Source organism: Sciurus vulgaris (genome assembly GCF_902686455.1).
Source record: "Sciurus vulgaris genome assembly, chromosome: X".
Taxonomy (NCBI): Eukaryota; Metazoa; Chordata; class Mammalia; order Rodentia; family Sciuridae; genus Sciurus; species Sciurus vulgaris.
The window spans coordinates 41,906,483-41,923,606 of NC_136471.1; the positions used below are offsets into that span (position 1 = coordinate 41,906,483).

The 17,124-nt window shown below is 39.5% G+C and overlaps 1 protein-coding gene across 1 annotated transcript in view; it reads left to right on the top strand.

The window, feature by feature from the left end:
- Positions 1-7,542: 7,542 nt before the first annotated feature.
- Positions 7,543-17,124, top strand: part of GUCY2F (guanylate cyclase 2F, retinal) — a gene marked incomplete at both ends in the record, with an annotated part of 92,860 nt that continues 83,278 nt past the window's right edge. Inside the window, 9 exon segments of the mRNA XM_079123607.1 lie at positions 7,543-7,557; positions 7,561-7,743; positions 7,747-7,768; positions 7,771-7,784; positions 7,788-7,939; positions 7,941-7,965; positions 7,967-8,035; positions 8,039-8,128; positions 8,132-8,263. Of these exon segments, the coding sequence (XP_078979733.1) occupies positions 7,543-7,557; positions 7,561-7,743; positions 7,747-7,768; positions 7,771-7,784; positions 7,788-7,939; positions 7,941-7,965; positions 7,967-8,035; positions 8,039-8,128; positions 8,132-8,263 (702 nt within the window).

Sequence of the window (17,124 nt, forward strand, 5' to 3'; positions counted from 1 at the left end):
TGTCAATTGATAAAAGTGGTATAGCCAATGAAGTGAAATATAATTTGGTCACCAAAAGGAATGAAGTACTGATACGTAATGGGACTTGTGTGAATCCTGAAAATAGCACACTAAAAGAAAGAAGCTAGTCAAAAAAGACCACATGTTGTATGATTCCATTGAAACAAAATATCCAGAATAGGCAAATCCATATAGACAGAAAGTAGACTGGTAGTATCCTGGGGCTAGGACAAGGAGAGGAACAATGATTTTTAAGCAGACACAGGCTTTCTTTGTGGGGATAATGAAAATTCTCTGGAATTAGAAAGTGGTAACAGTTATACAATCTTGTGAGTATACTAAAAAGAAAAAAGCTCTGTATACTTTAAAACGGTATCAATTAAGCTGTTATAATAATGTGTGTCATATTAGCATTGTTCACTTAGTAAAAGTCATTTTTAGCCATTAACTCCTCAGTCTTAACCTTAGGAATCTAGAACAGTTCACTTAATGAATGAGGCTCAGGACACAGGTATACTGATAAGGAAAAAGATAGCTGTGAAGTCTAGGGGTAGGAGTGTGTACGTGCCTAGAAGTGTGTGGGGGAAGTTGGGGGTATTGGAAAGAAAGACATGCAAGCCCTTAATAGGAAGAAAAGAGGGAAACAAACTTCATCTACTTTGAATTTTGCAGGGAGCCATCCTGGATCATCTTTCATATCCTGGACTGGAATTACAGTTGAGTGTTCTGGCATTCAGAGCTGTCCTGGAGAAAAGGCAATTTGTAGTTATTAGAAGGGAAAAAGGCAGAACACAGCAGTGAAATCTGAGGTTATGTGAGTTTGACTTTGAAAGGTAGAAGAAGGCAGTAGTCTATGGAGGACGAATTTCTCCAGAGGTGTCTAATTATTTGCTGTTCTCTGGGTCAAGGCATTTAGGTCAGCCCTAACTCGGCGACAGGTGGGATCAATTTAAAGGATTAGAAGTGTCACTCTAAATCCTAATCCAGGTCTTGGTCTGGAGATGCTGAAGCGTGATTTTAAAAAGGTTTACTATCCCTCTCAATTATTTCCCCCATTAGTGGAATTTACCAATGGACTGAAGTCCTCGGCAGGATCATGACTATATAGAGGATGCACGGAAATGGACATATTGGGGTAGCCATGCCAGAAATTTGCATACGCAGGGGGTAAATTGAAGACATTTGAGCAGTGAATTACATGTTGAGTAGTTGACAGCTCTGGTTTATAAGAAAGATTGTAATAGGGAGGAAAACACAGCCCATTTATGAGTTCAGACTCTGACTGAGCTATGTTAGTTTTGCTGCAATATGTAGTAAGAAAATTAAAGAATGAAAGAGGGAAAGGAAAGAAGGAATGACACGGGAAAAGCCTTAGAAACACTTTTAAATCAAGGTTTCGGTTTATAGGCTTTCCTCCAAGCTTTCATTTGGTTTCTCTCATGAGTCTTTTTTATTTCTTCCTGATGTTGTCTTATACAAGCTGTTAACTTGATTCAGGCTGTAACTGCAAAGATCAATCATCCATAGAAGTCTTCAACTTGACAAGCTAGGATGAGGAGCCATTTCCCTCAGAGCTATTTGTCATAGTCTTTCTTTGTATATGTTTAAAGAACAGTGTTTTCCTTGAGAAACCAGGCTTCCCACCAATTCGTGAAAGCTACCTGAAATAAAATGATGCATCCCTATAATCTAGTCACTTTCCACGGAACCTGATCTCACGCAGGTGTTCATACCTGAGTTACCTAGGCAACGGCCCCTGAATAACTGTGGGTCAATAGTATTCTAGTTCCAAAATTTCATACCTTCAGATTTTATCTTAGTTTTGTCCGTATTTCCTGTTAACTCCAGGGGAAGTCTTCAGCTGACTTGTTTTGAAAGCAATAGACAAGGTCTTTTGCACAAGAACTCTATAATTTTGTCTTTAAATCCAAACCAGCAGATGAAGCTTTAGGGCATTCTTCCTTCTCTCTCCCTCCTTTTTACCCTCCATCCAGTTCTTCTCTCCCTCCCTTCTTTCCTTCCTTTTTTAAAAAAAATAAGTTGTCTGTAAAATCTTGGGTTGGGGGATCCAGACTAAATCCAAATATTTGTTGAATATTTACTATGTGTTAGGCATCATGCAGGTCACTGGAGATACAAAAATGGACAAAGGTAAGCTGGGGACTTACAATTAAGCATAGATTTTTGCTTTCTCCCTCCTAATATACTTGATTGCTTTTCCTGATGAGACTTCTTGGCTAGGTCCCTATACTCCGTTTTTTTTTTTTTTTTTTTTTTTTTTTTTCTATTTTGTAGTAACAGTCCTAGCATAAGTGCAGCACAGAAAGAAAGAGGGGTCTTCACATTTTAGGTACTCGATAGAGGATTCTAGGTCAAACAAAAAATCAGGAACTGGCTCTTCCAAATAGAAGTAAGTAGAAACCACATGGGGATATCTAACTCTAATAAGAAACCTACTAGAGCACCAAAGGGAAGGGGATAAACTTAGAATGCAGCTTAACAATTGCAGAGGTTGGGAAAGTAACTGCCTGGAAGAAGGACAGAGCCCGGGATTAATATATGTCAGAGAAGAAAGAGACTTGGCAGGTCCTATAGTCCAGTTTAGGGGGAACAAAAAAGAGACATAGTGGAGGGGAACAATTTGTCTAAAGTCAAATGGTGCATCAGTGGCAGGGGTGTACCTTGGACCCTGGCCTCCTGATTCCCAGTACACTCCTCTTTTACAGTGGTATTTATTGAAAGATAGTCACATGTTTAACATATTGACTTTTTAGTTCCTTATCTCACAAGAATTAAATTAAATCTACCCTTATTTTGCAGATGAAGAAATTGAGAATTAGAGCTATTGTTCTCAAGGATGTACTCCAAAGACTTCATTCTTCATGACAAGAATTAGCTGTATATAGAATGCAGTGTGACTAGTGGCCCCAATCTCCAAATATGCAAACATTAGACCTTAAGTCATGGACAAGTGTGCCATCCCAGGGCTGGATTTAAACACCAGTGGCAGATTCCTTCCAGTTGGATATTGAATATCTGAATTCTCTTCCCAATTTATTCTGCCCCTCCCCCTCTTTATCTAATTAATCTTTCATAAGAGATTAAAAATACGAGTGAGTCATTCAAATTTTATTTGAGTAGCATAGAAGGTATAATAATGGTGGGCTCAATGACTTTGTAGAATAGGGGCTGTCTGTAAGCATAGTAAGTGCTCCATCAATTGGGGTGCAAATTCCCCTTCTAAAATGCTGTGCCCTCAGGCAGTTTACTTACTCTTTCTGAGTATTGACTTCTTCATTTCTAAAAGAACCCAACTACTATGTATAGCCATAAAGCTCTGATAAGAAATTAAAAATAAAAAATGATGATTATACCTACCTGTGTGCTGTGATGAGGGTTTTTTTTTTCTGTTTCTAAATTAAGTTGATACATGAAAATAGTATAGCAGAGTTTGACACTTAGCAAGAACTCAGTAAATTTTCGCCTTTGTTATTCAACATGGGAATTTCTAACTTAAATTTACAGATTCTAGGAAAGAAACTGTCAAACTGGTGTGTTGGGGGCGAAGAGGCAGTTGATTTTCTTCTTAGTCCATTTAGTGCTGCTATAACAAAATACCTGATGCTGGGTACTTTATGATGGAAAAGGCTAATTTAGATTGCTGTTGTGGAGGCAGGGAAGTTCCAAATCAGGCAGCTATATCTGGTGAGGTCTTCGTACTCCACTATAACAAGGTAGATGACATTGTATGGCAGTAATGCATAATAGAATAATGAGTGGGCTCATGTGAAAGAGAGGTCATATGCCAAGAGACTGAGGAGAGGTGCTAGGCTCACTTTATAAGAACATACTCTCTTGAGATCGAATCCATTCCTGTGATAGTGAGAACTCACTCCCTCAAAAAAAAAAAAAAAAAAAAAGCATTAATCCATTCTCACAGCCTAATCACTCCTTGAAGGTCTCACTACCTCTTGCCATTACATTGGAAATCGAGCTTCCACTTGAGTTTTGCCAGGCCTAAGCCACATCCAAACCATTGCAACTCCCTTGCCTTATTGCTGTGCATAGGGTTCTGTTCCCCATGCAGAGTTGCCCTCTTTGTTGCCCCCTCCTTGTGGTTGAAAGAGTGAGGTCCTATAAGAACAGAAACATACAGTTCAATATCCTTATTATAAAACAGACCATAAACGGGGACCCCTCAATGCTACTCCAGAGAAGGGGTTACTCCCCAATTTTGCCAAGACAGAAAAGACTGGGGCTGGAGGAAGGTGGGAAGAGAAGCATGTGGCTCTTGACTAGTTTGGCTTGTAGTCTACTACTTATACTTCACTGTGTATCTTGTCTTTGTGCTTCAACATAGCACACCAAATAGATCTATTGGAAGTGGGGAGAGGTTGGACCATATTATCTTTGAGGGTCTAGGAATAAATTTGAGGTTTTATGCACATAGCCATCCCAGAACTGCTGTTCCACCACCTCCAAAGCAAGGTTGAAGTTTTTCCCTTGTACCCTACACACCACTCAGCCTCCGTCTCATGCCATTTTGTGATAGCTCCTCCCCTAACTCTTTCTTGACCATTATTTAAACTTGCCTTCACCTGTGTATGAAGTTGGGCATAGTATTATGGTGGGTCTTTAAGATTCATCAAGTGTAAACCGTTTGTGGTGATACATGCGTGTTATCCCATTGATTCAGGAGACTGAGGCAGGAGGATAGCAAGTTTGAGGCCAGCCTTAACACCTTAGTAAGAACCTGTTTCAAAATAAAAAGTAGAAAGAACTGGGGATGGAGCTCAGTGGTGGAGCACCCGTGGGCTCAATCCCTAGTACTGTCAAAAAAAAAAAAAAAAAAAAGGTTCACAGATGTGTCCCATATTTGTGTCTTGAGTAGTCAGGGTTTCTCATAAAATTAGGGATGAAAGTCAAGGTAACAAATGGAATGGCATGGGCAGAACTGTTGTTGGCAATAAATAACCAAGTGGACCTGACCAGTATATACCGGTGCTGACTGTCACTGAAGAGAGTTATGCCATTATTTTATATGTGATTAGAATTAAGGATTTACTAAGGCTTTTCCTCATTAACATCTCTCCCAAGCAATTAATTTTTCTCTTTTATTTCTACTGAGGTTATTCCTAACATTAGATCAACTTGAATGTGTTATTCATTCATTTCATAAACATTTATCTGATACCCACTAGGTGCTGGGCATCTGGCTAGGTGTTAAGGCTGTATGTGGACTCTGTAGGAGCTTGCATTCTAGTTGATAGTTGCCTTCATTGTCTATTATGGTTTGGATGTGAAGTGTACTCCAAAAGCTCACATGTGAGACAATGCAGAAGTTTGGAGAAATGAACCTAATCAGTGAATTGATCCCTGATGGGATTAACTGAGTGGTAACTGGAGGCAGGTGGGTTATGGTTGGAGGACATGGTTCATTGGGGGTGTGGCTATGGGGTATGTATTTTGTATCTGGAGAGTGGCGACTTTCTCTCTCTCTGTTGCCTAAACATAATGTGAGCTGCTTCCCTCTGCCACACTTTCTGCTGTGATGTTCTGCCTCAACTCAAGCCCTGAGGAATGGATGCAGCCTTCTATAGACCAAGACCTCTGAAACTGTGAGCTCTCAAATAAACTTTTACTCCTCTACAGTTGTTTTGTAGAGGGGCCTTTAGTTGCAGCAGCAAAAAAAAGCTGACTAAAATATTATCCTTCACTCCTTATGGTTAAAAGTATAAGGTCCCATAAGTATGACAATGTCAAAGAGTTTTGTATCCTTGTCACAACACAGACCAGAAATAGTGACAGTTTATAATCAGGGTGATACCTCTCTAATGGGTACAAGTATAAGGCATTGATGGAGATACAATGAACTCAATCTGGGGTATTAACTAAGACTGCACAAAGCAGTGAACACTTCAGTATGGTCTGAAAGGCGGAGTTCATCAGGAGAACCTGAAAGGGGAGAATGGAAATAAGGAGGGGATTTCAGGAAAAGTGGGTGACATTTTCTAAATCCTGGGCTTGTCAGATGATGGAACACGTGTCTGAAGAACTACATGATATTTACTATAGCATGAAGAAAGAACAGTGGGAGATGGGTTGTGGAGAAAGGCAAAGGCCAGAGACTGCATTTGTCATCTTGAAAGAGTTCTCTACATTTACTGACTCTTCTTCATTAATTCCCATTTATTTTGTATTCATCATGGCCCAACAATTTCCATCCTTACTCTCTGGGTCCAAATCCAATGGATACCTTTCTATCTTTAGCTTACTTGACTTCTTGGCAGAATTTGATGTTAATAAACACTTTCCATCCTCAGAGTTTCATCTTCCTTGGTCTGTAAACTACCATTATCTTCTGGATTTTGCTGCTTTTCTGGGCTTTTAAGCCTTCATTATGGTCTCTTTTCTCTCCAACTGAACTTAAGTGTTGTGAGTTCTCAGAGTTTTGTCCTTGATATTTTAATCTTGGAGGAATTCATCTTCATTCCTCTGGGTCGTCACTACTACGCACTTGGTCTAGCATTATTTCTCAAATGGATTACTATATCACCTCCAAAACAGGTCTCCATGCCTCTCTTGTCTTAATCCCTTCCAACCCATTATCCACACTGCTGCTAGAGCAAACCTTTAAAATGGAAATCTGATAATACCATTTCTTTACCTAAAACCATTGTTGAATCATGGCATATAAGACTCTTAGTGATCTGACCATTGTCTTGGCTGATATCACAGACACAAACAGAACCAGTGCTTTGGAATTCTAAGAATCTAACCTCATAACATATTGGAACCTCTGGGTCTTTCTGCATATTGTTCCTCTTGCCTGGAAGCCTCTTAGCACCCCCCTTGCAACAGCATTCACTTGACTAACTTTACTTTCAATACTCAATCTATAGAGACCTCCCTTCTATTCCCTCCTCCCTTTCCTTCAAATCTGGATTTTGGTGACCCTACTTGTCTTCCTTTATCTGTGCTATATCAACCATAGCACTTTCTACCCTGTATTACCGTTATCTGTTTATACCCCTCACTCTCCAGGAAGGCAGTATGGGGGAGAAATGGACATATTTAAAGCTGTAGTGATGATAATAATATGACCAATATAGTGCTTATGAAATGCCACGTCCTGTTATAAGCACTTGTTATATGTTAATCCATGTCATCATCAAAACACATTGTCAGGTGGGCAGCTATTGTTTTAGTTGAATCAACAGGACTTGATGATGGATTTAAGTGGAGGTATAGAAGAAGGAGTTTTGGTAATTCCAAGAATTTCTGTTTAAAGCATGTGGGTAAACAGTGGATGAGATAAGGAATACAGGAAGAGTAGGAGTTTTGGTTGGAGTGTGGGACAGAATTTTTCACTTTGGGACACTGCCATTCTTTTATAATTGGTATTTCTGGAAGTTTCAGAAATAATGTAATTAACAAGACCTTTCCTCTGATTGACAGGCATTGGAAACCCCACTGTCCATCTAGAGAGAGCAGAATAATCCTCTGGTATTTTATCATTAGCTTTCTGGAAGCAGGATGGTTATGTTCCTGGGACCCTGACCTTTTACTTGCCTTATGCTCTGGTTTGTGATTCCCAGTAGACTGTCAAGAATTCATGGCCTTGGATCTTTCAAACTCAAGTGGTGCTTGTGCCTCCTGGCCCTTATGGCTCTTCTGCAGCAGGTGTGGGCACTCTTCTACAAGGTAGGGGTGGTGGGCCCTTGGACTTGTGATTCCTTGTTCTAAAAGGCCCTGCCTGAGGTTGCTGCTCGTTAACAATTGAGTGAATTAACTGGGACCCATCATTAGACCTGGGTTACACTTTTGAATATGTGTTTCTCAGTGAAGAATGCCAGACTTCAAGGGCCCTCTCCAGTTTCATTTCCTACCACCAGATGGCCTCAGGATTTATTGACCCTGCCAAGCCTGGCTACTGCAAAGGAGCTCCTGGGAAACAGCTGGGACAAAAGGATTTTTCCCTTGGGCTTGTGTGAATCATGAATTAGAAAATAAAGAGAGCTACCCAGCCTTTTCTTGAACACTCCCTTCTCCCTTCTGGGTGCTTATAACTGTCATGAAGTATTTCCAGTGGGCTCATGCTGGAGTCATTTCCTCAGATGAAGACATTTAGGTGCACACAGCCAAACAAATTGCAAGTGCTCTTCGGAGCCACAGCCTACCTGTAGGGGTCGTCCTGACCACAGGACAAGACAGCCAAAGCATTCAGAAAGCTCTTCAGTGCATTCTCCAGGCAGACAGAACAGTGAGTGCTTTCTCCCAGTTGAGATTTAAACCTGGCTTCAGTGAAAGATATCACAATCTCCACAAGGTTTTCTGCCCTTACATCATAGGCTAGCACATTCTTTCCTAGTTCTTTATATGTTTGCCCTCTTTCACTCATACTCAGACCCCAAGATACCTGGTTCCGAAGAGTCTATCTCACCAACTTAATAGAGGTACAAATAATTCTGTGACTCAAATGCCCTTAGGTGCCATTGCCTGCTCTCAGCACCTGGGTGGGGAAGAATGGTATCAAGAGTCCTGTAGCCACAAATTCCCTCTGTCCTTAGGACCATGGTAGTTTCAGAGTAACCAAAGGAAGATGTTCTTATGACTTCATTTTTGTCTATTTTATCTCAGGGGAGATTTATCTTCGACTCCCTTCTGGACACTTTCCTTCCTAGCTGCCCAGTGCCCCTGTGTCATTACATCTCACTTAGATCCTGTCTTCTCCACACTCTCAATGACTCACTATCCCCCAAAGTAGAGTTTTTCTCCCTGCAGCATACAGCTAATTGATATGGAGGTACCTGATAAATGAAAGCATATAAAAGTGAGAAGACTGCCAAAATATTAACATGTTTTCCCTTACAAGGAAAGTTTAATGTTCAAAGATGATTCTTGCAAATACTGGGTAGGGAATTAGAGCAAATTATATTCCATGCTTTTATAATTATGTCAAAATGAATCCTAATGTTATGTATAATTAAAAAGAACTAATAAAAAGTTTTTGTGGACTATAAAAAAAAGATGATTCTTGCAGAAATAATGGGTACAGTATGAAGCAAAGGACTTGACCCATTGAAGTTATGGTCACCGAGGTGAGTTGAGTAGAATTTGAGGGCCAGGGGTGGGAGGGTGATTCCTAGTTGTCTGGAGTCAGATCTCTTTTACTTATGCTTACCACAAGCCCTTGCGACACTTGGTTTTGATCTTTTCTATTCAGTTTTTTAACCTCCACTTTACTTTCCTCTGGAAGTGGCAGTGATTTGTGGGAACACTGTTCTTTTCCCCACTGCAGCCCCTTAACAACTTTAGGAAGGATACCTCAGAAACTCCTTGTCAAACTGATTACTTCTAGAATTATTCCTGGTCCCTATCATTTCTTCAACGTAACAATGGGCTTCTTAGGGTATGGTCCAGCTTAGGCTGGTTTATAACCAGAAGCCCATTTTAAGTTTCAAGTGTCTCCAGTATAGGACCTTAATTATGATCATTATGAGAGGATGAGGGCAAGAGTTTTTAGTTCCAGGAACTATAGTAGTCTGCTTCCAGCTCCCATCTACAAGATCCTATAATATTAAGCAATCAGTGTGGCTCTGATTATTTCATAATAGAGCTTGATATTTTTAATGCAGAGCACAGAATTATTTTTAAAGATATAAAACCATTTCCAGAGAGGAATCATGCCAGAAACAGGCTAACATATTTAGTATCATAACTTTATAATATGTTACAAAACTTCACAAGCCCAATGTCTCTTGCAAGTTTACATTCCATGAGTGTTTCACATCCCACCCATTCTAAATAGGATACTTTGAAATGACATTTTGGCCTCTACCATGAAATGTTAAATAAATCCACATCCTGAGGCTCTTTAGGCTGTCAGACTGAGAGGAATTAGGACTGAGTGCTCACCACCCACAACCCCTTTGAGGCAGGGAGGAAGCAAATGTATATACTATTGCCCTACCATTAGAGATCCATTCCTTCAGGTCAAGGGTTCTCACTCTGACTGCATGCTAGAATTGTCTAGACTTTTCAAAATGACTGTTGCCAGAGTGCCACCTCTAGAGATTCTGATTAAATTGGTCTTTGGTGGGGCATCAGAAAAGTTATTTTATCCAGTTTCCCAGGGCTTCTAGAGTGTAGTCGGGGTCTAGAACCCCTGCTTTAATTAATTTGTTAATGAAAACACAAATGAATGTTCTTCACTTGAAGTGACCAGTCATTTTTGTCTTAATATGACTTTGTTTTATCAGATTGTTTTCTTTGTAACAGTATGGATTGGCCCACTAAGGGAATGGAAATCTGGAGATTAGGGAGAAAAGAAAACTAGAAAAAATGGTTTTGAAAGACCCTGAGTAGTAAGGACAAAAACAAAACATGGAGGAAGTACTCAGAAAGTGTGATAAAAGGAAGTAAAGATCAAGCTCTGTAATCCAGGATGTTTTTCCTCTGGTTTCTGACAAAACAGGCAGATTTAGATGAGGCATATGGGGGACTTCAGTGACTTTAGTCAGAATGTGAGTAGGGGAGGGGAAAGGGAAACTGAGTTGTCAGTTGGGCTGTGGACTGAGTATGGTATGACTTTAGGTAGCACGATTTATGGTGTTCAAAGGGGAGTATATGATACCCACAATTGGTAGAGCTGGGTATTGGTATCTGAGGGCATGCCAAGTGGTGGGTGAGGTGTAGTAGTGGGAGTTATGGAAGAAAACTGTTGAAGTAAAAGAGACCTTATCATTTTGGGCCACTGAAAATGGTTCTCTAGCCAGTGGGAGCATGGAAGCAGGATCCAGAGAATGAACAAAATTAGAGTATCAGGGCTCAAGCCAAGTGGCCTAAAATTCAGGGCACATTGGTGGTCCTATTTGAAAACTGGAGATCAGGTGAGAAACAGCCAGAAGCCAGTGAGTATGGATCAGGCCAACATCACAGTGAGGAAGGTGGCAACACACCAGCCCAAACCTCTAGTGAATTTTCCAGCTCCTCTCAACTAGTGAAACGGAAGCTACCAAGTATCCCTGGCTCTTATCTATCTTGAATGAGAAGAACAAAAAGGCACAGGGATTTTTGTGTGACCTTAGCTGAGATAGGCCAAGAAAGGTAGAGTATACTTTCTTCCCTATTTTGCTGGCTTTGAGGCAACTTCTTAATACTGTGGACCTCCAAGTAAAACTTCAGAAAAGGACCCTTTGTGACATACAAAATTCAGTGGAAAGGGACGCTTTCCTTTGGAGGGGCTTGGCAATATCCAGGATAATGGAAATAGCAGGTCAGTGGTGATAGAGAAGGAGGGGAGTGAGTAGCAGGCTATTACTAGCTGGTATGCCACTTGTTTCTTATAATAGTGTTTAGGAAATATAGCTGGTACCTTAATGGGATTAGAGGAAGTGTCTTTCTCAGAAACAGGCCTAAGTCATGCTTACACAGTACCAAGGCAATGATAATCTTAATAGTAAAGTAATAGTAACAATAATAATAGCAGCAGGCTCTTGGGAGGGAAAACAATGAAGATATTATGACATGCTGCCATAGATACAATAAAAGCAATCACAACACTACACTTAAACAGCACTCTACAGTTTATAAAGCTTTGCACATAATTTCATTATTTATCCCTCAATTTATCCAGGAGATAGGGGTTTTTTTTTTCTCTCAAGTTTTACAACACCTGTGAGTCTCATAAGAACAAATAGATAAGAATAGGCATTATTAACATGGAAGAATGGGGTAAAGTCTCAGAGAAGGAGGATTCAGCCTCTTTCAGATTCTCAACTTATTTCCCTTAAGCTATGGGAGTGATTGCCAATTATCTTTATTTTTGACAAAGTTAAATACAAGAGATATTGATCAAAGACAAAGGCCTCAATTTGTAGTCAGGGATACTAAGTGGGATTATATAGTTTGTGTCCTTTACAAGGGAACTTAGCTGAGTGGGCATGAGGGCCCAAATCCAGTCCATTCTCTGCTCCTCAAACCATGAGCTCTGTTGGAGGTTTTTGTCTGATGGCACAAAAGAGCATTCACTCACCAAGTAGAGCACCTGTGGGATTGCATTCACCCAGGAGGGGTTCTTTTTCTCATTTCTACAAAGGTAGCAGGAGACCCTACCTTTAGCTCTTTAAAAAACTTTTCAATTGGCTATTTCAAGCCCTCCTGCTTTCTCACCTTCTTGCCTACCATCTCTATGCTTGACTGATTGTGAAATCCTTTCAATTTGAGCTTACCCAGCTGTTGGACCATTTGGGGCTCCCTTTAAATCCTTCCAAATTGAGAACACTTCCTTACGATATGACATAGAATTACTGTCTCTTGTTCTTCCCAAATTAGATACCTTATTGCTATCTTTATTGCCAGGAACCTGGCTATCTTCTTTCCATCTGTCAAAGATTCTTGTACATAAAACAATAATAATAACAACAAAACAACAGTGATGATGCTAATATTTATTGAGAGCTTATTATGTGTTAGTCATTTTGCAAAGGCTTTATATGGAACATTTCATTTAATCTTGCAATGCCCCTATAAAGGAAGGCCAGTTATTGTTTTACCAACTTTATGAATAAGACTTCTGAGGCCAACTTGCCAATGTCATATAGCTAGTGAATGAGAAAGCTCGAATATGCATTCAGGTTGGTCTAAAGCAAATATTATCAAATCTAAGTGTTCACCAAAATCCCCTGAAGGGCTTATTATAGCACAGATTGCATGGTCTCTCCCTCAGTTTCTGATTCAGGAAGGGTGAGATGGGGTTCCAGAATTTGCATTTCTATCAAGTTCCCAAGTGAGAATGGATGCTGCTAATTCAGGGACTACACTTTGAGAATTGGTCTAATGAAAGACACATGCTCTACTGCCTCCCGTCCACTTGAGGAATGCTTCTAAAGCATATTCACTTGTGCTGCTGAGTTCTGTATATGACATATAATTTATCCCTTCTGTTTTTCTATCTTAACCTTTGGTTCCACCAGTGAAATTCTCTTTAGTGCCTCAAAATGTACCAGGTGCCAGTACTGTTTTTTACAGTGACAGTAATAGTAATAGTATGGCCAAGGGACATACATAGTGCTGATAGGATCTGCTGTTGATTAATATAAGCAAATATAAATGGTAAAAGGACAACTTGCTTTTATGAATGGATCTACTATCACTAACGATCAAATTATTAAAGACCCAGCATAAAGGGAAACGTCTAAACATCTAGGCTTCCTGCATTTAAGAGACTTATCAATATATAACAGTTTAGGAAAAGTTGGAGAAGACATATGTTGCAAAAAGGGAAGAAATATTATAAACTTATCTCAAGCTGGGAAGCAATGTTAAGACAATGAATGTAGTTGCAATATTAGTTTAATTGGGCATGAAAAAGAATATGCCCATGGTCTGATGAGGACAGAATACTCATTGAATGTATGTGTGTCTTCCATCATGCTGAGCTATTTGGACTGGTTCAACACTGGTGGCAGTTAAATGGTGACCTCAGGACTTAAGACAAAAAATGTGTGGGGTTTCCTCAAGTGATGGAGAAAGTTGCACCTCACTTGGTGTAGTGTTTTTAAAGTGTACTGAATCACTTTGGGAAGTGAGGCCACCTGCACTGAATCACTCTTGGGAGATGGTGCTGGGAAACTTTCAGAGTCCAGAGCCTCCCAACATCTTCTTATGCAGTTTTTATAAAGTAGATGGAAAAAAAATTGAGAGGAAGAGGGTTTGAACCTCTTTCATTCACAATATGTTCAGATGGAGAAATGAGACACTTGGGATACATCTGTATATGTCCCTCTTCCTCTGATCTGCCCTCCCTGCCCCTCAACAATTGTTAAAATGAAATAGGTCAAAATGAATGCCAGTGGAAGGAAATATCACAGAAAGGTTCACATGAAACACAAGGACAGTAGAATGTGGGTTTCTTTGCGTTGGGATCAATGCTGAGGGCTCACAAGTATGAATATGGCTCCTAACAACCTTTCCAGCACTAGATAGTGGAACCATTTCCATCTCAACAAGGTGTGAGATGAGGCTGAGTTTCCTCCATGGAGACATCTATGCCAGTAATCTGTGAGAGATGAAGCAATCTTTGCCTTTTAAGAAACATCAGGTCTTCTATCTCAGAGAAATATTGGATAGAGTATTTCAATACAGGCAGATAAATAAGGGTGACTTGGGAATTGGTTTTTCCTGGAGTTTTATGACTTTTTCTGCTGGTAGCATTGGAGGTAAGAAAGGATCCTCCATATCCTGCCATAGTTAGCCCCACAGTATAAACAAATAGATGCCAGACAGCTTGAGTGGGGCTCAGGTAGCCCAGAAAAAGTGTTAATATATCCTGGTGAGATGTGATCTTAGGAGGGTATATTTCCTGGTCCATGTTTTGGCTATAGACTGACTTGACTGTTAACAATTAGGATGGAAAATTATGAATTAGTATTATTTGGTGACCACCTATTGACCCAAATCTTGTCTAGGTTTTAAGGTTTCTCTATACTAATCCTTTCCTGACAACAACTTATGGGTCAAATCCCATTTTAATGAATGTAATTTTGAGATAATAAAGCTATTTAGTAAAACCATCTTGTAGAACAGATGCATCTATAAATCCCTGTTCACAAAGCACTCAATTTATTAAATTAAGATGCTGTTGTTTGAATTCAGTATTTATGCTTTCTACTTTAATTGTTTTTAATGGCAAGGGCTTTCCATGCAAAAAATCAAGAAGGCTGTGATCATTCCCTCTTGAGGCTTCCATTTCTTCATCTAAAAAGTGAGGGGGACAGGTTGGACAAGATGGTCTCAAAGAGTCTTTCTAGTTATAAAAATTTGGATAAATTTTGTATAAAATTCAGATAAATGCCTTTATCTGAAATGTTAGTAATGTGGACCAAGGAAAGAAAAATAAAGAAGAGGTATTCAGGTGGAGGGGTAAAGTCTTGGACACTAGGCATTAAAGTTAAGCTTGGTCTCTAACTGCCCGGCAAATATCCCTTCCTCCATCTTAACAATCCAAATATGCCCATATCTCATGTCTCAAGAGACCCATACAAATCACACAAGTTCACATCTTCTCCTTCTGAAGAAGCTTTCAGTATGCAATCATTAATTTAAACAACATTCAATGTATGCATAATATGTACCAGGATATGGAAATAAACAGGACAGTCTTTGACCTCAAGAAGCTCATAGTTTCATAGTAGAAGTTGACATAAATAAATAAGGATGATAAATCTGCATGTATCATGACAGAAGTAAGTTCAGGATATGGTGGGGGTATAATTCAGTATTACAAGTCAGTTTCCCTGGAAAACAGGCTGTCAGATGGAGTTTTGTGTAGTGAAGGAAGATAATTGGGTGAATGCTTTTGAGGATAACATATGTGAGGGAATGCTGGATTGGGCAGAGAGAATCAAACTTCCATGCAGTCACAACAAAGGCCTCATCTAGTCCTAAATGGAGGATGACCCTTCAGTGTTGTCCAGAATTGAGATGAGGAGTCTGGGCATTTCTAGTTCCTTGTTGATTAGTCATTAGTTGAAGGATAGCCCAGAGAAAGGTGTATAGTGTGGTAATAGTTAACAACCATCTCTGGGGGTGGGGAAGCCCTGATTTGTTAGTGTTTCCTGATTGCTGCAGTAAACACTCCCACCATGGCCAATTTCAGGCTACCAATACGATGCTAGCTGACTTACAGAATCCCTAATAATTTAACCACAGACTTGTGAATCAGGTCAAGCTAGCTTTAGCACACAACTGAAGGGATGTGACCTTGAGAAAGGTGGCTGTCCTTACTGAGGGCAGTACTCAGTGAGATATTAGTTATTAGTTGCTAACATTCCCAGCAGCTAGGGGACTGAGTACTTCAGTTCTGAAGTGTGTATCTGGACAGTGCCTCATAATAGCACCCACTACATCTGCTTAAGTATTTGCCATATTTTAACCAGTACAAAATACTTAGTTCCATTTAACATTTTCTATGCAGCAAAGTAATTTTAATATCCCTTAAGGAAATTAAATAGAATTGTATTGGGTAACCTTGGTCAGGTCATTTAATTTCTGCCTTTCTAGAAGAAAGATATTAGCATACTGACTTACCTGCCAAAAATACTGTTGGATGAGCTGGCCAACTAACTGAAGCACACAACTTAGCTAGTTCATTCCTTTCAATAGTCCTGTGACTGGACTAAATTGACCAAACAAATTCTTGTTTAATGGTATAGTCAATTGTAGAGGGTTATGCCTTCAGTTCTTGTTTTTCTTTCTATATCCGACTCTTGCCTTGTCAAACCTCTATGGCACTACATCTTCCCATTTTTCAATGTGCAATTATGATCAACTGAGGCTGAATACCTCCTGTGGCTCATGAAATAGCTCCAAAGATATCTTTAGAGAATTGTAAGGAAGGTCTGAGCATCAGAATACACGGGGAAACTCAGGGTATTTATTTAGAAGGAGTTAGTGGTCATTTCAAGTTATACTGTTTTTTTTTTTTTTTTGGTGTGTGTGTGTATGTTTTGTTTAAATCACCTTCATAATTTACTAGTTACATTTTTTAAAAAATGAGGTCTATCAGCTGTAATATGAAAGGCAAACTTTCTGGGAGTATTTAACAAGTGTAAATATTTTTAAAAAATAGATGAAGCAATATGTAAATGCCAAAGACCAGTCATTGAACGTAGTTAAGCACACTTAGTTCCTGAGATTAAAGGTTCCCTGTAAGTATGTATAATTAATATTTACCAATGGCAATAAGACTTTTGCCTTTCTTCAAGGAGCTCAGAATACTTGCCAGGCATTATCTAATTAAACTACTCAATGTACCTGTGAAATGCATTGGAATCTACATTTTAAAGATGTGGGCACTGAAGCACAAGTGGGCTTAAACTAAACTCATTTAGCATGCCAAGGACGAAATTGGATATAAGACTTTCAGTCTCATGATCTAGCTGCCATTCTTCAACCGTGGCCCCCTCTAATCCACTCTATTCTAGCATAGCCTTGCCAAACAACATAGTTTCATAAGTCTAGGAAGAATTAAATTGAGTGCAAAGTAATTCCAATTACAGGGAAGTTCAATTTAAAAAGTTGAGCATATCACCCATATTAGTAGCATTTATAGATGAATGT